The following is a 25,848-nucleotide window of genomic DNA, read 5'->3' on the forward strand; positions in this document are numbered from 1 at the left end:
AAACTCGCTGTTGCCACTTCATGGGCTACTCTTTTCGATTAGCAGCAAGGGATCTTTTCTATGCACCATCCCATAGACAGGATAGCACATACCACGGCCTTTGATGTACCAGTCGTGGTGCACTGGCTGGATGTTTACTAATGAGTCACTATTATGAAAAATTGCCAGTGATGTCTCTGACACAGAAAATAACGTAACTAGCTAAATACAATTTAAATTATGTTTGCTGTTCTTATAGTGGTTTTTGTGTTTTGTTGTTGTTTGGTTGTGAACGTGTTGTTTTGTTTTTATTTGGTGGTGAGGGGTGGGGGTTTTGTGGAGGTATTTATTATTATTATTATTATTATTATTATTATTTTGTACTATTATTATTATTATTATTATTATTATTATTATTATATCTGCAATTTCTAGTAATATTTTTAATTATTTAATCATTTTGAATATAGAATCCATTAGTCTACTAGTTTGTGGTTTCCCGTAGGAATTTTGTTTTTGAAGAAAGCAAACGACCGTCATAAATAATTTTATTATACCTACAAGTCATAATTACTATATGATTGACATCCAATCGCCGATGATTAATTAATCAATGTGCTCTAGTGGTGTCGTTAAACAAAACAAACTTTTTTAATCTCACAGATTGCTGGTGCCAATCTTGAATGTATTGAATGGGCGTCATAAAAGATGGTGGTCTGTGTAAATCCATAATAATCTAAAATCAATTTTAAAAACCTTTTTAATTCTCGGACAATCTTCACAAACTATGTTAAATGATTAGACTAAAGAGCTTTAATAGTCGTAAAAAGAAATGTTTTATTTAACGACGCACTCAACACATGATATTTACGTTTATATGGCGTCAGACCACACAGATATTGACAGAGGAAACCCGATGTCGCCACTTCATGGACTACTCTTTTCGATTAGCATCAAGGGATCTTTTATATGCACCATCCCACAGACAGGGTAGTACATACCACGACCTTTGATATACCAGTCGTGGTGCACTGGCTGGAGCGAGAAATAGCCGAATGGGCCCACCGACGGGGATCGATCCAACACCGACCGCGCATCGAGCGAGCGCTGTATGACTGGGCTACGTCTCGCCCCAATCAATAAAACTATGGTCATTTCAAGGTTGGTGGGTGTGTAAATGAAGTTTGTTTTTGTTTTGGTGTATTTTGATATAATCCAATGGTAGAAAACATCAAACAATTGCTTTTCAGTAATGTTACAATAATACAATGCTTGTGCATGAAAAATAATTTTTTTTTAAATAATAATAATAAAAAAAATTAAAAACCCACCCCACAATTCTTGATTTATAAATATAAACATGTATATATATATAACTTTTACGGACTTATACAAATACTTATTTGTTTCATTCATTTCATTTCAATTTATTCTTCGTGTTTATATCCTATTAAGGTTCAAGCACGCTGTCCTGGGCACACACCTAAGCTATCTGGGCTGTCTCGCCAGGACAGTGAGTTAGTTGATAAAGGGATTAGTGAGACTCAGAGAAAAGTTGGTGTCAGGGCCATACGTATACACCTACACATTGAGTCGTCAAAGCTTTCCCTGTATGGGAGACGGTACCCAGGTGCGAACCCAATACCTACCAACCTCAACCTCGATTGTTTAAACAATAACACCACGGAGTCCACAGTAATTATTTGTGTTTGGACTCAATATTTATAGATATTACTATTTTTAGTTATAGTAGCCGAGGTCCACGCTCACCAATCACACTTCTTCCCCCTCCACCACCCCCTCCTCCTCCTTCAATGTTACATTTGTCTGTCGCTCCATAACACAACTAATAGAGGGTGGGAAAGTTTGTTTTCTTTAACGACAACACATTGATTTATTAATCATCGGCTATTGGATGTCAATCATTTAGTAATTCTGACATAGTCTTAGAGTGGAAACCCGCTACATTTTACCATTAGCAGCAAGGGATCATTTATATGCACCATCCCAAAGACAGGATAGCACATACCACGGCCTTTGATATACCAGTCGTGGTGCACTGGTTGGAACGAAAAATAGCCGAAAGGGCCATTCAACAGGGATCGATCCCACACCGACCGCGCATCAAGCGAGCGCTTTACCACTGGGCTACGTCTCGTTCCCTAGAGGGTGTGAATGCCATCAGCACCCTCCCCCAGTGTAATGTCCTCGTTACGCCAATGCATCTGTGATGTTGAAGGGCAGAACGTAGCCTAGTGGTAAGGCACTCGCTCGATGCGCGGTGGGTGTGGGATCGATCAACGTCGGTGGGCCCATTGGGCGATTTCTCATAATTTTCAGCCAGTGCACCACGACTGGTATATCAAAGGCCGTGGTATATACTACACTCTCTGTGGGATAGTGCGTATAAAAGATCCCTTGCTGCTAATCGAAAAGAGTAGTCCACGAAGTGGCGGCAGCGGGTTTCCTCTCTCAATATATGTGTGTGGTTCTTAAACATATGTCTGACGCCATATAACCGTAAATAAAATGTGTTGAGTGCGTCGTTAAATAAAACCTTTCCTTCCTCTCTGAATATATGCGTGGTCCTTAAACATATGTCTGACGCCATATAACCGGCGTAAATAAAATGTGTTGACAGCGTCGTTAAATAAATGTTGAACTGTCTGGATGATTACACATACAGTTAAATATGCCTGCTCTAGGGCTGACGGCAAAATTAATATCGCCTACATATTATGTTAGCGATGTTAACCATGCAGAAAATCAACGTTATTCCATAGGAAAGCTGCAATCACAAGCGTTAGAAATCGGGGGAGGGGTTGGGGTGAGGGCAACTGCCCCCCCCCCCCCCTCCCCTCGTGCTGGAACAAATTTCCGAATTCCGTCAAAAACGATGGAGCCATTCGGGGAAATGAGCTGACCTGAAACCTTTTCCATCATTCTACTCACAATATTGGCTGTAATTCATAATTTGCAACCCTATATAACTGTAGGGGCAACACGCAGCCCAGTGGTAAAGCGTTCGCTTGATGCGCGGTCGGGCTAGGATCAATCCCCGTCGGTGGACCCATTGGGGTATTTCCCGTTCCAGCCAGTGCTCCACAGCTGGTGGAACAACGGCCGTGGTATGTACTATCATGTCTGTGGGATGGTGCATATAAAAGAACTCTCGCTGCGAATCAAAGAAGAGTAGCCCATGAAGTGGCGACAGCGGGTTTCCTCTCTCAGTATTTGTGTGGTCCTTAACCATGTGTCTGACGCCATATAACCATAAATAAAATGTGCTTGAGTGCGTCGTTAAATAAAACACTTCCTTCCTATATAACTGTTTGGCAGCAATGCTAATATGAATAAATGTTGTTATTCAGATTCGAGCATTTTCGTTTAATTAGAGTAAAAATCAGCCTGCCCCCCCCCCCCCCCCCCCCCACACACACACCTACGAAAAAATGGGAACTCGTACGAGTTCAATGTATATTTTTAATCATCTACCAATTATATTATTCATTAATAAAATATTGAAAATATAATATAAAAACAACAAACGAAGAAAATATTATTATACATGTTTCATTCCTTGTTTTCGTAACATTACAAATTAAATCATTGCGATTAAGAAAATGACCACAGTAAAACAAAATATGCCGTGGAAACGTAGTTTTCACGGCTTTTTCCACGGCAGTTTTGTGGTTACTGTGCAAGAGAGGAGTGCAATATGTCAGTATTACACACACGTTTTTTTAACATAATAAAGAAAGTTAAAAAGTTCCACGGCAAAATAAATGCCGTGGTAAAACTAAAAACACCATGGCAATCTCCACTGCATTGTCGACTGCCGTGGTTGATTGCCAGGGTTTTACAACTACTAAACTGTATTACGAACCAACCATTATGATTATCATCAACATTATTGTAAATGGAAAATGAAACTTATCCTTTCGTAGATGACACACCCGATAGCTGAATCGAAATTTTAAAATTAAGATTTATTCATACAATAATATATATTATATATTAATATTAATGTCAGTGTACTGAAATATAATCATCAGACGTGGATCCAGGGGGTGCTTGGGAGTGCCCGTGAATATGAAATCCAATATTTGGCCTCAGATTACAGTTATCTTCCCATTTGGTTGTCGAAAATCCGGAAATTTGACCGCGCAAGTAGTCTGCTGTTTGACTGTGATTATTTCATGGCACAGCTATGAAGTGGCAACTATTTGACTGAAATGACAGGGGAGAGCATGTAGTTTGTAAATTTGTGGTAATTTATGTGTAAAATGGGTGCACTCCGGTCTGGTTTAGAGGGTGTGTTTGTTTAAACCAATATGCTGGGAGAAAGAGCTGGACAACAGGGGTTGTCCTTTTCAGGGTATGTGTCCCCCAAGCAGGCAAAGGTAACTGTTATAGCCACTAAGGCTATATAGAAACATATAGCGAAATTAATTGTGGTCTGAGGCCATTTAGCAGATAGATAGAATGAATCTATTCGTAGGGTGGGACGTGGCCCAGTGGGAAAACGCTCGCTTGATATAGGATCGATCGCCGTCTGTGGGCCTATTGGTATTGGTATATCAAAGGCCGTGGTATGTGTTATCCTGTCTGTGGGATGGTGCGTATAAAAGATCCCTTGCTACTAATGTAAAAATGTAGCGGGTTTCATCTCTATCTCTCTCGAGTCAAAATTACCATATGTTTGACATCCAATAGCCGATGATTAATAAATCAATGTCCTCTAGTGGTGTCGTTAAACAAAACAAACCATTTTTCCAGTATTTTTTGTCCAGTATATTTTGGGAAACATGACTCGCCAACTCTATAAATGTCGCTCGCCATAGTCTAGACCCCACCTCTGCTAAAATCCCTGCACACGCGCATGTAACATCTTGATGGGCTTGGAATTTCTGTTTCTGTACCTTTGAATACTATAGGTGACCCTTTTAAACGTTGTACCCCTCCCCGAGTATTGTAGATACACTTTTTAAACATTGCACACTCCTCTCTAGGAAAAGCCTGTATCCGCCCCTGCATTGAGGCGAATTGTCAATGGTCGTGTTACTACAGGAAATAAACCATAACTGACATAAATCTGAGCATCGTTGTTTGTCGAAACCATCGATCGTGCATAAATATACCTCCACAAAATGTGAGAGGTCAAACTTTAACGGGACAGTTTAGAGTTTTGCATCCGTTGCTAGGATATTTGCGACTAAGGCAAAAATTTAATTTGTCCGTAATCTATAGGCATACACACACACACACACACACACACACACACACACACACATATATATATAGGCCTATATATGTATGTATCTATGTATGTATGTATGTATACATAATATTAAGCAGTGCGTAATCTGTAGCAATCACTTTCTATGCAAACAGGTTGAATAGATTCCATTTATGCGTTTCCGTACGCATGTGCGTATCTATTCATTATTGGCTACGTACATATATATCCATACGTATAACGGAAAATAGAAATTTGCGCCTTAAGCAGTCTTTTAACGATTAGAATACCAGTCTCTGTATATTCAAATTCAAAGTTTTAAATTATCTCATATTGTTAGTAGTACCTCGAACCTTCTTTTTATTTCCTAATAGATATTTGTTCCTACGTTCAAAATTATATTGGGAGTTACATGTTAAAATCCAGCTTGAGACATTACAAACATTCGAATAACAGACTATATCAAGCTCTACGTTTGAAATAACAGTAGTTGTGATTTAAATTTTTTAAATATCTCAACCAAGCTATTAATATTCTAGATTTCGTTTTAAATATATGATTAATATACTCCAAAAATCTTCTAATGTCACACTTTGTATTCTTTTTCTTCTTCTTCTTCTTTTTCTTTCTTCTTCTTCTTTTTTGTTTTTCTTTTCTTTCAGACTTCAATATTGCAACACACATACACACGTTTTATGTCTAGTTTTTACATCATCACTGGCCAGTTCCGTAGTTAGCACCACCTGCTTTCATTAAAGCAGATTTGATAAAATCTTGTTCTAATTCTTCTTGTTCTGTTATATGGAGCTCCACTGCAAAATTCTGAAACAGGATTGAAAAGAGAATTTAATTATATGTGCATACGTCAGTTACATGTACATACGTCATGTACACGCGTCAGTTACATGTACACACGTCAGTTACATGTACACAAACGTCAGTTATATGTGCATACGTCATGTACACGCGTCAGTTACATGTACACACACGTCAGTTACATGTATACACGTCAGTTATGTACACACGTCAGTTACATGTACACGCGTCAGTTACATGTACACGCGTCAGTTACATGTACACGCGTCAGTTACAGGTACACACGTCAGTTACAGGTACACAGGTCAGTTACATGTACACACACGTCAGTTATGTATACGCGTCAGTTACATGTACACACGTCAGTTACATGTACACACACCAGTTACATGTACACACGTCAGTTACATGTACACACGTCAGTTACATGTACATACGTCAGTTACATTACATACATATCACAAAAATACTTCTGGGTAACGTAGCCATTTTCTAATATAGAACTAAAACCATTATACCACGAATAATTATTGTCTTACAAAAACAAAACAAAAGTTTGTTTTTTTAACGACACCACATCGATTTATTAATCATCGGCTATTGGGTGTCACTTTTTTTTCTTCTTTTTTTGACATATAGTCATAGAAAGGAAACCCGCTATATTTCTTCCATTAGTAGCAAGGGATCTTTTATATGCAACATATCACATACAGAAGAGCACATACCACGGCGTTTGATATACCAGTCGTGGTGTACTGGCTGGAAGGAGAAATAGCCCAAATGGGCACATAGACGGGGATCGATCCCAAACCGACCGCGGATGAAGCGAACGCTTTACCACTGGGCTACGTTCCGCCCCTTAATGTCTTACAATGCATATAATGCAAACACTTATAGAGAATACTGAGTGAGTGGCCGTTAGATACCATTCAATTTACAAAGAGTCGTTTCAAAAAGTATCCAATTAGCGAGTTGTAAGACGAATGTAGTAATAATTCTAATTTTGTATACATCCTCAAAACATCAGGTTCAATCAAAATTTTAACGTCGTTTCCAGCTAAAACTTATTGACTACGTGTACCCTACAGTTAATTGTGCGTCACGAAGGAATCAGTTTTAGGTTAACTTATCAATTTCCAATTCTAGTCCTGCTTATTTCATTGATTGGTATGACTGTGGCATCAACCGGGTCATCAACATGGAGTAATTAATCACGGGTTTTCAAAGTGATCTCCAACATAAGATAGAGAGGAAAATAATCTACAATGGCCATCTCACATGAGTGTGTAAGAAATTATAATTACAAACACTCAGTATACTGTTTTTATGACCTTCGATACACACACACAGAGAGAGAGAGAGAGAGAGAGAGAGAGAGAGAGAGAGAGAGAGAGAGAGAGAGAGAGAGAGAGAGAGAGAGAGAGAGACACACACACACACATACACAACCAAACACACACGCACAGAGACACAGAGACAGAGAGACAGACAGAGACAGAGACAGACAGACAGACACACACAGACACACACAAAGAGACACATACACACAAAGAGACACATACACTCACTTTTTCTCTCTCTCTCTCTCTCTCTCTCTCTCTCTCTCTCTCTCTCTCTCTCTCTCTCTCTCTCTCTCACTGTCTGTCTATCTCTCTCTCTCTCTCACTGTCTGTCTATCTCTCTCTACCTGTCTCTGTCTGTCTCTCTGTCTGTCTCTCTGTCTCTCTGTCTGTCTGTCTGTCTCTCTGTCTCTCTCTGTCTCTCTCTCTCTCTGTCTCTCTCTCTCTGTCTCTCTCTCTCTCTCTCTCTCTCTCTCTCTCTCACTGTCTGTCTATCTCTCTCTCTCTCTCACTGTCTGTCTATCTCTCTCTACCTGTCTCTGTCTGTCTCTCTGTCTGTCTCTCTGTCTCTCTCTCTGTCTCTCTGTCTGTCTGTCTCTCTGTCTGTCTGTCTCTCTCTCTCTCTCTCTCTCTCTCTCTCTCTCTCTCTCTCTCTCTCTCTCTCTCTCTCTCTCTCTCTCTCTCTCTCTCTCTCTCTCTCTCTCTCTCTCTCTCAAACCCTCAAACCCACCTGTATCACTTCCTTAACACGTGACTTGTCGGGGCCCATTTTCGCCTTTTTTAGAGTTGACACATCGGGACCAGCCCACGTGATGAGGGCAAACTTTGCCCTTTTACTCATCTCATCGCCAGTGGTAATACGAACATAGCCGAACGCTCTGGTGTCGTCTACAAATAGAATGCACTAGTTTTAAAAAGTAAAATGGGCAAATCGAACACAAGAATGAATTCAAATGAATACACGTCCAATCTGCCAAAAGTAATAGTGTAAGCAAGATGTATTAAGTATCTTTTCCATGTGTACGGTTTTAGGCGAGCCCCAGGCAGAAAATGTGGAAAAAACGGTCGCATAAAATGAATTTTTTTTTTTAAATCGATTATAAGTCGCGCATATGGAAAAAAAAAGCACTGGTGTAAAATAAAAAAGTTTGCTTAACGACACCACTGGAGCATATTGATTATTAATCCTCGGCTATTGGATATCAAACATTTGATAATTCTGACATAATATATTATAGCCTTAAAACAAACCCGCTACATTTTTCCATTAGAAGCAAGGGATATTTTATATGCACTTTCTGACAGACTGGGCAGCACATACCACGAAGTTTGATATACCAGACGTGGGACACTGGTCCACAATGTGGAATGCAACAGTGAAAACACATTAATAGTCGATAATAAGTATACTAACCAAAAGCAGTGCTTCTTACACACCCGTTGGTGAGAACATCATATGTTATTTTTGATAAAAGAAAAAGAAGTGTTTTATTTAACGACGCACTCAACACATTTTATTTACGGTTATATGGCGTCAGACATATGGTTCAGGACCACACAGATTTTGAGAGGAAACCCGCTGTCGCCACTACATGGGCTACTCTTCCGATTGGCAGCAAGGGATCTTTTATTTGCCCTTCCCACAGGCAGGATAGCACAAACCATGGCCTTTGTTGAACCAGTTATGGATCACTGGTCGGTGCAAGTGGTTTACACCTACCCATTGAGCCTTGCGGAGCACTCACTCAGGGTTTGGAGTCGATATCTGGATGAAAAATCCCATGCCTCGACTGGGATCCGAACCCAGTACCTACCAGCCTGTAGACCGATGGCTTGCCACGGCGCCACCGAGGCCGGTTATTTTTGATAACACATACTTGTTAACACATGTACGTGTGTTAACACTTTCAAGACATACGAATGGCTGCTCCTAGGTGATGACCAGGTCACTAATGCCATGCCTCCAATAAAAAAAAACACGGTCGAAATCGATTACATTGTTACGTATAGTTAACCTGACAATCATTTGTCTGTGACGCATAAGTTAGCTACAAGCGCAAGAGCTGTAAATAACTTTTAGTCAAAAAAGATGTTACAATTTGCTTAAAACTTGATTTTTAAGAATATGTAAAAAATATAATAATACATTCGTTGTGAGATAAATGGTATCTAACGGCAACTCATGTATTATTCTCTCTCTCTCTATATATATACTACTCAAAAGAATTTAAGGGTCAAAATTTTATAACCAAATAAGTTTCAGAGTGTATTAGATTGATGATGTAAACTACACCAAAATTTTTATTTATTGTTCCATATTTACAAAAAAACACAAATAAACGTACCTGTATACAAGAAAGTCACATGACATGCTGTCAAAGTTGAAGGTTGTCAAACATGGATTTTACACATTAGAACATTCGTTTGTGTGTCAATCCACCCCTGGCGCGAATACACTCGACACATCGTTGCCTCATGCTGTTGATCAGACGTCTGAAGAACTCTTGGGGAATGGCCTGCCACTCTGCCATAAGAAGTTGACCCAGATCATGAAGGTTGGCCGGAGGGGCATGGTTATCCCGAACTCTCCTGCCTAATTCGTCCCAGGCGTACTCTATTGGGGCCAAGTCAGGCGAATATGCTGGCCAATCCATCCTGGCGATACCTTGTTGTCTGAGAAAGTCCGTTACCACCCTGGCGCGGTGGGGTCTGGCATTGTCATCCTGCAGAACTGCCCCGCCGCCAATCTGCTGAAGGCCTGGGAGAACCAACGGCCGGATAATCTCATTCAGATAGCGGATGCCATTCAGATTGCCATCCACCACATAGAGGGGGGGTCCTGTGGTGGATAGAGATGCCGCCCCACACCATGACGCTGCCACCACCGAACCGGTGACGTTGTCTAACGTTAACGTCAGCGAAGCGCTCCCCAGGACGTCTGTAGACACGAACCCGACCGTCGTTGAACTGGAGACTAAACCTGGACTCATCAGTGAACATCACTCGACCCCACTGAACACGTTGCCACCGCAGATGAAGTGTGCACCAGTGACGTCTGGCCGTTCTGTGACGTGGTAGGAGTGGTGGTCGAACAGCCTGGCGACGGCAGCGTAGATTATTGGCTCTCAGACGATTGCGTATGGTTTGATCAGACACTCGAGTTCCAGTCGCAGTCCGCAGATTGTCACGTAATCGGCGTGCAGTGGTTGTGCGTTGACGTAGAGCCATATTGGTGATGTAGCGGTCCTCTCTATTTGTATTGCTTCGGGGTCTTCCCGAACGTGGACGATTTCGAACAGAATTCGTTGCTTGGTACCGTTGCCACAGTCGGCCAACGACACTCTGATTGACACGAAGTCTCAGAGCAACATTTCTTTGCGTATTGCCATCCTGAAGCCAAGCAATAGCCCTTCCTCGATCTTTGATAGTCAGTTGACGTCGTACCATTGTCGAATTTGGAGTGTGCACCGTACACAAACGCAAGCTCCAATTATACGGAAATTCAGCATTGGGAACATGGAATACACAACAAAGCGTGCAAATGAAGCGCTTTGTGAAAAAGCAAGTTATGGGCACTTAGCAGACCTTTCGCTTTCGCCCTAATTTACGTGCAAATGTAAACATGTTTTCGCCATTAGAACTAGTCAACAGTGTCAATGACAGTGGATTTTAATTCATTTATGGGTTGCTTAGACCCACTTTCGTCAAAATGGAACAATACCATGCGTGACATTATGGTCTAGCTAATATAATTGACATTCAGAAAATAATGTCGAAAATATCGTCTGACCCTTAAATTCTTTTGAGTAGTATATATATACTTCAAAAAAAGTAGGGAAACCTGAAATATTAGACCGAACATACGTTTTGACCCCCAATCGTCCTTCAAGATCTTTGGTGGTCATAAAACCTACTTAATACTGAACTACCGGTTGTAATGTTTGCCCAATTAATTCACTATTACCATATAACCATTGCCCACAGCTAATATACCTTACAATTTTGGCAATTGTATATTCTTATTAGAGTTCCCCTACTTTTTTTGAAGAGTATATATCCAATCATTAAGTACCAACCGCCAGTACGTAAATTTTCCCCGCCTGTTACCAACCACAGTCGGGCTGCTGGTGCTCCCTTGCACCTTCCAGTGCAGGCGGTCCCTCCTTCCCATCGCCACCTTTCCTGTCCTGGACGGAGGAGCCGGCTCTTGTGCCCAGGACAGGCGTGCGCTACAACAGCTTGTTCTGAATGTGCACGTAAAGCCCTATGACCTGACCTGACCTGACGTAAATTTCCACATCCTACCCAACAGTCAGGATATACGTTTTTGGTATTTCTGCCTTCCTAACTGAACGGTAGTAGCATGTGCCAGTAATCTTACCGGTCAATTTGGACTGGAACTCTTCGTATGAAGATCCTGTAGAATCTAGAACTATTTTATTGCCTTCGTATTTAAGTATCGCCCTAAAAATATATTTTAAAAATATATATATATATATATGAATTAATTAATTGGTATTCCAAGTTCGTGAACTGAATCAATATTTCCAATATCGAAACCAAAAAAAAACCAAAAAAAGACCACCACTACCAGGGCCGTACCCTGACCAAAATCCAGGGGGGGGGGGGGGGGGGGGGGGGGGGGGGGGGGGGGCACTAAATTTTATAAATAATTTTTAACATACTATAAAGATTAAACATTTCTATGCTATTACTGGAGATATATATAAAAAAAAAAAAGGACAAGATTCTCAGGGGGGGCAGCTGCCCCCCTCCCCCCTGCCCCCCGGAGGGTACGGCCCTGACTATAACCCCGTCAACTAATAGTTTTTTTTTCTTGTTTTTTCTTTCTTTCTTTCTTTCGTTCTTTCTTTCTTTCTTTCTTTCTTTTTGTTGTTGTTTTGTTGTTGTTTGTTGTTGTTGGGGTTTTTTGGGGGGGGGGGGGGGGGGGGGGTGGGGGGTAGAAATGGTACTGATTATTCCAAGTCAAAACATAGTATCCAGGTACTTCCCATATGTCATCTCACAGAATTGGCAGAATTGTTTTGTTCTTGAAAATACCATTACGGTTGTATGCCAAATGAAAAGACTTTCGAGTTATAGCCCTTTAAAGTGTTGGAAGGAAGGCCTAGGTGCTGTATTGGTTAAAGAGGAAATGGTTTATTTAACGACGCGTTCAACATATTTTATTTACGGTTATACGGCGTCAGACATATGGTTAAGGACCACACAGATATTGAGAGAAGAAACCCGTTGTCGCATATTCATGGGCTACTCCTTTCGATTAGCAGCAAGGGATATTTTATATGCACCATCCCATAGACAGGATAGCACTGTAACGCCGCATAGAGCCGCCCCGAGGAGCTCAATGCGTCAACATGCCCGACCATGCCGCATTCAGCTCCTCTGTTATCAAATATAAACTACAGACTATTTTTTTTACTCCATTATTCCTCAATCAACATCACCAAAAACAACAAATTAGCATCGTTGTGGACGTCATCATCATCATTATCATCAATTATTGTCATCATCATCATCAATATCATCATCCGAATCACTATCATGATGATGATAAAAATAATGATCATCATCATCATCATCATCATAACTGTCATCATCACAATCAACATCATAACAATTGTTGCCAAAATTAGTCATCATTAGTCAGGATGAGGATGAGGATGATAATAAAAATGATGAGGATGATTATGACAGTAATCATCATCATTATCATCTTTACAATCATCATCCGAATAATCATCATCTATGTTTTAAAATTTCGTCCACGATAATTTGCCTCTCATCAATATTGGTTAAAAGTTATCTTTGGCTTAACATGTCGATTAAATTATGGCCCGAGAGATCGGTGTCCCAATTAAAAAGGATTTTCTCTGAGAGATGACAAATGCATTAATTACATTTGTTACAAATGCAGAGGTCTACTGTGTGATATAATAATGGAGCACATTCACTGGGGGCCAACTAGGTGAAATCAAAATACGTTTCGCTACAAAGTCCAGTATAGGCGCTGCTGCGACAAAATGGTACACCGCATGATCAATATTTCTAAAAGCTATTAGAATTCGTAGAGCATCATAGACATTTGAATTATCTGTTTCCATACGTAGTAGATTTTAAAGCCCTGGTCATACATTCACGATGTTGGATGCCGACTCACGGAGACTATTCGTGAAGCTGTTTGTCGTAATGGGTCGAGTTGAATCAGCATCTACTACCCGACTGAACAAGACTCACGACGACTTAGTACAAATTAGTCACAAATTGTTTTTGTCTTGATTCGGGGTGCATTGTCCTGATTCGTACTTGTGTCGTCGCGGGACGTGTTACATCGTCCTGAGTCGGCGTGAGTTTTGACCGTTGTCGTCGTTCATCGTACTGGTGTCGTACCAGATCTTGGTGATTCATGATTAAAAATTGGTGCCGACTCAGGACGATTCACCAGGACTAGCATGGCGACTCGCTATGACTCAGGACGATTTAACACGACATTTTAGAACATTTCAAAATAGTCGGCGTGTCTTCCCGACTCACCAGGACTTAGGACGATTTACCAAGAAGACTCAAGCCAACACCAGTACGATCCATCAGGACTCACCAACATTTTTTCAAGTTGTAGCGATCGTGACAGTGTGACCAGGGCTTAATGTCTGTGATGCTCAACGAAGTCTAAATGTTACATACTGATATTGATCATGCAGTGTACCATTTTGTGGTAGCGTCAATTCTATATTGGACTTCGTAGCGAAACGCCCTTTCGTTTTACCTAGTTGGTTCCATGTGACATTGATCAAGGGGTTTCTGGAAGAAGCTATTGATCAAGAATTTGATATCGTTGAGATACTTCTGTACACAACGCAAGAATAGCCATGATGATTATTTAGACACCGCATATATAATGATGTTTAGGGTTACAGTGAGTCATTATCGGAAGTGGGGAGCTCTATGCGTCAAGGTCAAAGACCCATTACTTACCATGGCATATTAAAAAATGATAGAAAACACAAAAATGGTTGCTTTTATCGGGAGACGAGAGCAGGCAATGCACATACAAAACGAATTTCATATGCAATGCTGTGTTGTTGTTATAAACACAACAGTTATGTTTTTTGCTAAAAAATTATTTTATTCCATTAATCTGATTTGAATAAAATCCTCTTTCACTTACAATTATTACCAATATGTTATTTGTACGCATACTTTTTTTTTTTTTTTTTTTTTTTTTTTATCCTTTCTCTCCTTTAAATTCCACTTCATTTCTTCCCGATCTGGCAACTCTTCCTATCTTTCAACTTCTTTCGCCGTCCACCTCCACATCCCAGTCCGTGTCTCTCCAACCGCGACAGGTGCTTGTCTCTTGTGGCTATCCGTGCCACACACCTGCCATTCCCCATCAGCTTTTAGCTGTCGGCTTAGTCTGACCACTTCGGGGAGTGTTCAGTAGTTACTTCTGGCATTGTTAAGAGGCACCTACTATGCACATCTATTACCGGCGGTCATTAGTTAGTGACGTGGGTCAGACCAGCTTTATTAGCGGCAGAGGACGAGGATGCCAGGTGGGTGCAGGGAAATACACAGAGAATGCACCCGTGGAGGAAGTTGAGACAGGTAGGTGATGCTGTGGACAGCTCAGAAGACAGAGTCGGAGGAAACTGACAGAAAAGGTCGAAACAGATTGAAATCGTGGGAGAAATTGGAAAGTTTTTTATATATAAAGGGACACACCCTAGTTACGTTTATTTGTTAACCTTTACGGCGTTGTTTTTCGCTATTAAACCCCATTTTTCACAAATAAAATTGCACTTTACTTACATTTTATTATTTAGAATACACATTTCCATTCACCTGAAGTGCTTTTTGGTAATCCTGATGTTTGTAAAACCACGAAATGCATTTTTTTTTGCATTTTTTCACAAGACGTGTTGTCGAGAAAAAACCGTTAAGCAAGCGAGGTGAAATCTATTTTTAGAGGGGATATTTCCATTTCAATGTCACAGACGTTGGTATATCACGTGACCGTTATCATTTTGGTTCGGTTTGTTTTCTCGTGCACGGTTCGCGCAATCAACATCAGATTTGTTGTTGTTCATTTGTGAGATTTTTCTTCACAGTTCGTGAACATTTTCAGTAACAATAAAATTCAGACAAGTAAGTGTCTCAATACAAAACGTTACAAACCCTTAAAACCAATAATTTTGCTAAGTCTTACGATATCTGGAGAGGGGATACAACCAGGACAGAACAGTTGGAACATGTCCAGGAGAGGTGAAATGAACGCACCCCAAGTCTGTGAAATTTGTCGTGATGTAGGCATTGTTGTGCTTCGAGCGACATCTACCGGTGACATCAGAATACTAACTTTCAAAATTATTTCAAGCAATTGGGACATGGGGATTCTCATGGTATTTATCGATATAAAACCTGCTTTTTTCACTCCATTTGATAAAAACGTGATCTAAGTGTGTTACAGGTTTGTAGATTAACCAAATTATAATTTATTTTCGCTGGATGGAACTAGGGTGTGCGGCTTTAAGATAATGAAAACGATAGGCAGAGGGTGATAGATGAGAAAGATTAATGAATGTGTGAGCCAGCTTTGACGGGATTTGAACCACTGTCGTCAGCTTAATTGTCCAGCACACTTAATATATGTGATTTGACATTTCTATAAGAGGTTATTCAAAGAAATACCCATTGCGTTATTTATGTCTGTCAGTATACAATGTACCATCTGCTAGTATAGTCTGGTGAGCGATTTAATTTTTTATACATATACAGTCTTCAAAAAAAGTAGGGGAACCTGAAATATTAAAACATACGTTTTGACCACAGACATCCTAGTAAAGAACGTTCAGGTCTGTTTATCAACACATCGAAGCACATTCCATAGTTTGCACATGCATCACGCAGTTGCCCCGTACACGTGCATGGGGTGTCAATCTCGATTTTGACCATTTCCAGGAAGGTCCATTAATCACTGTTGAACATTATTTCTGTCAATCTTTTCATTCTGTTGATCATACAGCTGTTATTGTTTTGTTTTTAGTAATTTTTATTGTTTGAATTTGCGATTTACTGATAAAAAAAACCCCGTCAACTTTCAAATTCTCACTTCTGACCTCAATCGTCCTTCAAAGATCTTTGGTGGTCATAAAACCTACTGTAATACTGAACTACCGGTTGTAATGTTTGCCCAATTAATTCACTATTATGATATAACCATTCCCCACAGCTAATATACCTTACAAGTTTGGCAATTGTAAATTCTTATTAGAGTTCCCGGGGTTTTTTGAAGAGTATATATCCACTGGTCGATCTGGGTCAAGAAACAAAATCGCGACATTGGTTTTAAACAATCGCCAATTTCAGGATTTTATACCAATTATGATATCACATTTATGCATGTGCATACCTTGATAAAACGTCTTAAAGGCACATTGTCACAGACCACTGACCTATTTAATGGTCTAACAAAATATTACCAGAGCAAAAATAATTTGATTTGTTCCTAAATGTACTTTATTCAACCATCTTTATAACAACTATACTCCATTTATTAATGATATTTTGTAAAAATAATTGAATTATGGCAATGGTCCATAATTCAAAAACTAAAATTGCCGAGAGGGTTGACATGGATTTCACTCCATCATGGTTCAGTTACGGTGATGCAATAGCTAGATTTGGTTTCCAACAATTAATGTAATTTCTTTTTATTATCCATTATTAGAGAAATTAGGTCCTTAAATCTGTAACAGTATGCCTTTAAGTGTTACTCAAACCTAGAAATTCGCAAAAGTAATTGTAAAATTGATCTCCGACAGTAGTTTTTATAACCATTTGATATTTACTTTGATATTATCGGTACATCATCCAGCTGAGGGGCGGGACGTAGCCCAGTGGTAAAGCGCTCGCTTGATGCTCGGTCGGTTTGGGGTCGATCCCCGTCGGTGGGCCCATTGGGCTATTTCTCGCTCCAGCCAGTGCACCACGACTGGTACATCAAAGGCCGCGGTATGTGCTACCCTGTCTATGGGATGGTGCATATAAAAGATCCCTTGCTGCTAATCGAAAAGAGTAGCCCATGAAGTGGCGACAGCGGGTTTCCTCCCTTAGTATCTGTGTGGTCCTTAACCATATGTTCGATGCCATATAACCGTAAATAAAATGTGTTGAGTGCGTCGTTAAATAAACCATTTCCTTCCTTCCTTCATCAAGCTGAATTCTAACGACTGGATAAAATAAAGTGATAAAAGGGCCGTAGCTAGGATGTTTTGTGGGGTGTGTATGTTGGGGGGGGGGGGGGGGGGGGGCAGATGAATTCTTGGAACGAACGAGCATGGAATGCGCAAGACACTAAGGGATCCGCGGGCATGTCCTCCCCCCCACCCCACCCCTCCCCCTTCTCAAGACAATTTCGAAATCTAGAGGCTTTGAAATACCATTTGCAGCCATTTCAGGGAGGTTATATACTTAAAGCGTCAATATCAATAACCAGTAAAAGGGGGCGGGATGTAGCCCAGTAGTAAAGTGCTCGCTTGATGAGCTGTCGCTTTGGGATCGATCCCCGTTGGTGGGCCCATCGAGCTATTTCTCGTTCCAACCAGTGCACCATGATTGGTATATCAAAGGCCGTGGTGTGTGTTATTCTGTCTGTGCATATATAAAAACATCCCTTGCTACTAATAGAAAAATGTAGCGGGTTTCCTCTCGAAGACTATATGTCAAAATTAACAAATGTTTGACATCCAATAGCCGATGATTAATAAGTCAATGTGCTCTAGTGGTGTCGTTAAAAAAATACAAAAACAAAAATTAACCAGTAAAAAAATGGGGGGTCAATTGCCTTCTTAATCCCCCACCCTTCCCCCACACCCTACCCCCTGTGGCTATGAATATAACCCTTTAAATAAAAAAAACGGTACTGCATGTTTCCCAGATTCTCGCCGTTTAGCACTGCTCAATATGGTAATACCTTGCATGGCTACCCGTAATCCACTTTTGAGAAGTAATAAATCACTCCCGTCGCAGACAATTCTGATTTTCTACATTTAATTGGCAGCTGTTGAAACTCAAACATAGCCATCATGATAGGCTTACAAAAAAGGATCTGAATTCTAAATAAGGGTTATGATGTTAGGAAAGCAATTTTCTGGAATTAGATAACACAGACTGCTCTGGTTTGGGTTATGCCGATTTGATGATCGATGATGAAAATCCACAATCGAATGTCGAGGCAAATGTCAACTGTAACTGGCGACTGGAGCTTTGAAAATCAAGGGCAGATAAGTAAGTTTCTAATAGAGGCTATAGCCCGAGTACTCTGTTGTTCGAGAGCTAGACGGACATTTGGTTACCAGTTATGATCGCTCTCTCAGTCAGAGATTACTCTATTGCAAAAACACGGAATGGTTGACTACATTGAAAATACAACACTTTGTGACCTAATCATGCTTTTGAAAGGAAAAGAAATGTTTTATTTAACGACGCACTCAACATATTTTATTAATCATGCTTTGAGTGCTGTGAATATTAATATTAAAAGGCCTCTTGCTGCTAATGGAATGACGCTGAGGTTTACTATGAAGCTTACACCCCGAAAAAATGCATTAAAACAGAAAGTTTTTTTGGAGTACACTCGCCAATATTCGTTGTGTCCTTTGTGTTGAAACAAAAAAATCAAAAAAAAAATCAAGAAATTAAAACCCCCCAAAAAAAGATAATCAAAAGAAAATCAAGTAAAAATTTGGGAAGAGGCTCAGACCAGCATCAGTCAACTGATGCGGAGTCGGTCTGGGATTGATCCCCGTCGGTGGACCCATTGGGCTATTTCCCGTTCCAGCCAGAGCGCCACTACTGGTATGTCAAAGGCTGTGGTATGTGTTATCCTGTTAATGGGATGGTGCAAATAAAAGATCCCTTGCTACTAATAGAAAAATGTAGCGGGTTTCGTCTCTAAGACTATGTCAAAATTTCCAAATGTTTGATATTCAACAGCCGATGATTACTAAATCAATGTGCTCTAGTGATGTCGTTAAACAAAATAAACTTCAAATTTGTAAACTAAAATGTGAACATTTTGGGAGGGACCTTTTGGGGATATTCAAGAGGGAATAGTTTGTAAGGTACGTTGTATTTAAAGGGTTAACATTCCTTTTAAAATGTTAACCATTATATTGAAGGTAGCGATACATAGCTACATTATGTTCCCTGCGAATGTTACCAGTGTTTCCTTTATAGCTAAAGTACTAATCAAAATTATACCCAGGTTATTTTCCAGTCTTATATATTAGTTATGAAAATCCCTGGAATAAAAACCATAAAAATGTATCAGTATTATCATGACCTGTTATGGTATTCGAACAACTGGTACAAAAAACGACAATAAATTACCTGTTATAGATAGAAATATGAGATTATTTACAATTTTACTGCAAAACTTATGTATTTTTTGAAACAGACTATAACACCCAGGTTGATATTGATTACACTTGACAGGTGAAATCACAAGTACTAAGCTTATTTAAAGTTATAAGCAATTTCCCTCTCTTATTCTCCAGATGGAAAAAGGAATAAACAGCTTTCACAAGTTTACTAACTGTAACTGAGACTGCAGGTCCTCATACCACATTGATACCAGAAATAATACATCTGTCATTTTCAATACAATGAAGTTCAATAAACTGCTTTGTTAGATTAAGATTTTTTTTAAATTATTGATTATGGATACAACATCAGTAATTTTGTTGTTAGCAAATTTATATAATTATTTTAGTTATTTGATTTAATATGCTGGACTGCTATGTATTCTTACACTTAGTACTTGTGATTTCACCTGTCAGGTGTAATCAATATCAACCTGGGTGTTATAGTCTGTTTCAAATTACATAAGTTTTGCAGTAAAATTGTAAATACATCTCACATTTCTATCTATAACAGGTCATTTATTGTCATTTTTTGAACTGGTTGTTTGAATACCGTAACAGGTCACATTTTTATGGTTTTTATTCCAAGGATTTTCATAACTAATACATAAGACTGGAAAATCATCTGGGTATAATTTTGATTAGTACTTTAGTCACAATGACTATCTGACTTGACCTAGTGTCTGTACAGTAAACTCTGACTGAATTTTGATAAATATTTGCAAACAATCAGCTGACACAGATGGGGACGAATAAGCAAAGTTTTCCTTGACTTCAATATGATAATATCATGTCAGTTAATATGGCAGAAAGCTCGTGACTCCTAACACATCGCCTACCCACAGGCCAGCCTGTGGCCTAAAAGTGGGGGATAAACATTTCTCATTTATCAAAATGTAACACCCATACCTTCAACCCTGCGCGTGCTGTAATCTCACCGTGGTGCAGGGGTATGACATTCTCTTTCAGAATGGCCAATACAGCACAAATTAAAATTTTGCGTAAAAGTCAGTATCTGTGATATTTACATTTTTGCACAGTTCTTTACACTGTTTTTATTTAAATCTTGAATTTTTATATTGATGCTGATCATCATCTTATTTGTTTGCATTACCAAAGTTTGACACCCAATAGCCGATGTATTTTTCATGCTGGGGTGTCGTTAAACATTAATTAATTCATTTAATTCATTCCCATACCTTCGATATGAATTGATAAAAAAAAAAGCATTTGTTTTATTTAACGACGCACTGAACACATTTTATTTACGGTTATATGGCGTCAGACATGGTTAAGGACCACACAGATATTGAGAGAGGAAACCCGCTGTTGCCACTCTTTCCGATTAGCAGCAAGAGATCTTTTATATGCACCATCCCACAGACAGGGTAGTACATACCACGGCCTTTGATATACCAGTCGTGGTGCACTGGCTAGAACGAGAAATAGCCCAATGGGTCCACCGACGGAAAATTTGATAAAAGTTACGATTAGTTTTGTTTAACGACACCCCTAAAGCACATTGATTTATTAACCATCGGCTATTGGAAAGAAAGAAAGAAAGAAAGAAGTGTTTTATTTAACGACGCACTCAACACATTTTATTTACTGTTATATGGTGTCAGACATATGGTTAAGGACCACACAGATTTTGAGAGGAAACCCGCTGTCGCCACTACATGGGCTACTCTTCCGATTAGCAGCAAGGGATCTTTTATTTGCGCTTCCCACAGGCAGGATAGCACAAACCATGGCCTTTGTTGAACCAGTTATGGATCACTGGTCGGTGCAAGTGGTTTACACCTACCCATTGAGCCTTGCGGAGCACTCACTCAGGGTTTGGAGTCGGTATCTGGATTAAAAATCCCATGCCTCGACTGGGATCCGAACCCAGTACCTACCAGCCTGTAGACCGATGGCCTGCCACGACGCCACCGAGGCCGGTCCGGCTGTTGGATGTCAAACATTTGGTAATTCTGGCATACAGTCTTAGAGGAAACACTTTTTCATTAGTAGCAAGGGATCTTTTACATGCACCTCCCCACAGACAGTACATAATATATCAGCCATAGGGCACAGGTTTGGTGGAGGGCGGGATGTAGCCCAGTGGTAAAGCGCTCGATTGAAGCGCGGTCCGTTTGAGATCGATCCCTGTCGGTAGGCCCATTGGGCTATTTCTTCATCTAGCCAGTGCACCACGACCGGTATATCAAAGGCCGTTGTATGTTCTATCTTGTCTGTGGGATGGTGCATATAAAAGATCCCTTGCTACTAATGGAAAAATGTAGCGGGTTTCCTCTCTAAGACTATATGTCAGAATAACCAAATGTTTGACATCCAATAGCTGATGATTAATAATCGATGTGCTCTAAAATAAACTTTATGTTTGGTGAGAAAAAACATATCAAAGAATGGGTTCACCCCCCCCCCCCCCCCCCCCCCCCCCCCCCCCGCTGAAGCAAATGGCCCGCTTTCAGAACTAAAACATACAGGTTTATATATGGAGTTTTTGGTGGTGCAAAAAAAAAAAAAAAAAAAGGTCCACTTGGTTCATATTCGACCCCCCCCCCCCCCCCCCCCAGGTCCAGATCACGCTACGCCCCTGGGGGTGGTTCGATCATATGACGCAAGCACCTCAAGCGAGTCCTTTTCAGTCTGACCTTGATCCTGCACAAGATCAAACCACCTTGCTTGACTTGCGATGAAGACAGACGTGCGTCTTTGTTCTCTCGAGCTGCCCCCCTCCCACCTGGGAAGACTTATCAAGTCCTACGGAGCGCTACTGGAGTACCGAGTGTCGTACACCGGGTCACGGGCTTCCGTGACCTTAGTGTACGGGGACCAGGTACTGCCGAAGAAAGGAAGGTACAGGAAGAGGAAACGTGCGCCAGGGGCGGTACGGGGGGGGGGGGGGACAAAGCTGGCGGCTCAACATTAGGAAAGCCTACGTGTGATCTTATGCGGCCAGCGCGACCTGTTCCAGCTCCACGGCCGTCCGCGTCGAGCCCTCCACCTACGGGGGACTCCGCGGTGACGACCACGGATGTTGCTGTTGCCAAGCGGAAGGCCGTCACTCCCCCGAGTGACCAACCAGCCAAGACACGGCCTTCCACTACCTCCCGGGGCACCTGGCAGCTTGCAGCCGGAAAACTCAAGGGCCAGTACTCTAAGTACTTGGTCGGCGATGTCTCGGACGTGAAAGATCTTCCTGGAGGTATCGTCGAGGACTCCTTCAAAACTTTCCAGGACGGCAACGAGATCGCCATCCACAAGACAGAGCTACGGGGCACGGGACCAGCACTAATTGTTACGTCACGCCGCGATGGTCTTTACAGACAAGCGATCCTCTACCACGAGATGGACAGCTACACCGTTCACAGGATGCTAAAGATCATCGCCGGCTCCCAGTACATACAGCTAGTGAAGGGACTACTGGGACACAGCTTCAGGAAGCTGATACCGAATTTCAACGAGCGGTACTTCATCTCTCGTCCCCGAAGTGGCTAACCTTTTTCTAGGACAGGTAACCTCCGCTTTTTTTGGACTTAGAAAGACTTTTTTGGCCGTCATTTCAAAAACTTGGGGGGTTTTCGTGGGGGTTTTTGTAAATAGTCTGTCGCCCTTTATTTTTGGCAGTCCGTCTAAATTGCTCCAATCACCTTCAACTTTAGATGAGCAGTCTATTTTTTCTGTTTGGCCTCAATTTTTAACCGGACATGGTTATTCTCAACTTTACTAAATCTTTTCAAATTCCGCCCACCTCAAACTTACCCCCTCCCCCTCCTGTCCCGGAATTGGTCACTGGCGAAGTCAGAGGCTAAGTCCGGGGTAGGCGTGCCTGAACCGAAAGGATATGGGCACGTTAATATAGTTCCTTCCTTCCACCTTGGTGGATGCATTCAACTGATTTTTTTTTTTTTTTTAATTATCGTTCCAACCAGTGCACCACAACTGGTCAAAGGTCCATGTATGTGCTTTCCTGTCTGTGGGAAAGTGCATCTAAAAGATCACTTGCTGCATTAGGAAAAATGTTGCGGGTTTCCTCTGATGACTACGAGTCAGAATTACCAAATGTTTCACATCCAATAGCCGATTATTAATAATTTATTAATCAATGTGCTCTAATGCTGTCGTTAAACAAAATAAACGTGTTTGTTGTTTGATCCCGCCACTTTTGTATTGAATAGAGATTCACCATTTCTGAAAGCTATGGCCAAAAAATTTGCCAGGGTAACAATTTCTTGCTTTGTAATTATCTTCTGTAACATAAGATATAGGTCTTCAAAATTACTAACACATGTACAAGAAAGGGGCGTGGTACCTAAACTATAGAGGGTCATAACTCGATAACCGTTTCAGATACAGAGCTAAAACATGGAATTCTTTTATTTTATATATTAGGTCATCTCACAACATCGAAATCTAAAACATGTCATGTGGGAGGATGTGTGAAATCGACATTGACTAATCCTAAGAGTCTGAAAATAACGACTTTTCGAAAACCACGTGTTGTTTACAATGCACTCAAGTCAAGATAGGTGGTGTATTGAGCACTGTTACATACGAATGGAAAAAAAAAACAAGAGAAAAATTATCTACTTACCATGAAACATCGGAATTGTCATTTCTAATATCAATATATGCCTCCCTTATTGCCGGTTTATCCAGAGAAGTCATGTCGGAGTGAGAGAAGAACAGATGATAGACGGGACGAAACGGTGTGCGAGATCTGGGGTCAACAGACGGTAAATGACGCCTAGTATGATACACAGTCGCTAAACCACTTCCTCCTTTCCACTCCCCGTTCGTGCATTTATCACAACTAACAGGTTATTCAATTCAACAGGTACACATTGATAAGATACACACTCAAATATCACTTAAATAACACGCATTTTATGACAGTATAATTTCTGTCCCGCTGTGGAATTAATAACGGTAAACGTGTATGATTTTTACAAAGCCTGCAGGTTCAAGCATGGGCAATGATAATTAAATTATTGCTGCACCTTCGTTGTCGTTATGGGAGCGGATGATATATTTGGGCCAATGAAGCGTGTACGTATCCAAAGTTTTCCTTATTAGGACATACACGCCCCCCGTCTAGAGCATGTGACCGAATAAAGTAGGTTCGATCTGTGCAATTAACATGACACCCATGATGCATGTGACCGATTAAGGTCGCAATTGAGTCACTCGATCGGAGTTCGCTGACTCGGTTTTGAGGCTACACGTGAAAGGAGAGGAAGTTTGTTTAACAACACCTGACGCGTTTAAAGCTAATTTTAATATCTAAGATATACCTCTTGAGAGACAGAGAGAGAGAGAGAGAGAGAGAGAGAGAGAGAGAGAGAGAGAGAGAGAGAGAGAGAGAGAGAGAGAGAGCTGAGAGGAGCAAGAGAGAGAGAGAGAGAGAGAGAGAGAGACAGAGAGAGAGACAGACAGACAGACAGGCAGTTTATTTTGTTTAACGACACCACTAGAGCATATTCATTTTTTTAATGGATATCAAACGTATGGTCATTTTGACAGTCATAGAGAGGAAACCCTCTACATTTTTGCATTAGTAGCAAGGGATCTTTTATATCCACCATCCCGCAGACAGGATAGCACATACCACGGCCTTTGATACATCAATCGTGGTGCACTGGCTGGAACGAGAAATAACCCAATAGGCCCACCGACGGGGATCGATCTTAGACAGACCGCGCATCAAGCGAGCGCTTTGCCACTGGGCTACACACCCCTCCCCTCCCCCGCGACGGACATACACAGAGAGGTAAAGATATATATGGTGAAATTGAGAGAGATTGAGAGAGAGCTGGAGCAAGTGAGAGAGAGAGAGAGAGAGAGAGAGAGGAGAGGAGAGAGAGAGAGAGAGAGAGAGATAGGGGGGGAGGGGGAGGGGGGGGGTACCGAATCCATTAATGGCGATCGATGTTACACCTCGTCGATTTCCTTCCTTATACACATTTCTACTTTATTGACACAGTGTAATATACTGTACGCAGTGTCTTTTCCGCGACTG

The 25,848-nt window shown here is 40.8% G+C and overlaps 1 protein-coding gene across 1 annotated transcript; it reads right to left on the reverse strand.

Annotated features, from left to right (window-relative positions):
- Nucleotides 1–5,810: 5,810 nt before the first annotated feature.
- On the reverse strand, nt 5,811–24,837 carry LOC121388521 (coactosin-like protein). The gene is made up of 4 exons (XM_041519886.1): nt 24,424–24,837; nt 11,756–11,838; nt 8,105–8,262; nt 5,811–6,040 (listed from the first exon to the last, which is right to left on the reverse strand). Exons 1-4 carry the CDS (start codon nt 24,495–24,497, stop codon nt 5,933–5,935), a joined length of 423 nt encoding a protein of 140 aa, XP_041375820.1. The 5' UTR covers nt 24,498–24,837; the 3' UTR covers nt 5,811–5,932.
- Between the last annotated feature and the right edge of the window lie 1,011 nt (nt 24,838–25,848).

This window comes from Gigantopelta aegis, chromosome 14 (assembly GCF_016097555.1).
Source record: "Gigantopelta aegis isolate Gae_Host chromosome 14, Gae_host_genome, whole genome shotgun sequence".
In the NCBI taxonomy this organism is placed as follows: Eukaryota; Metazoa; Mollusca; class Gastropoda; order Neomphalida; family Peltospiridae; genus Gigantopelta; species Gigantopelta aegis.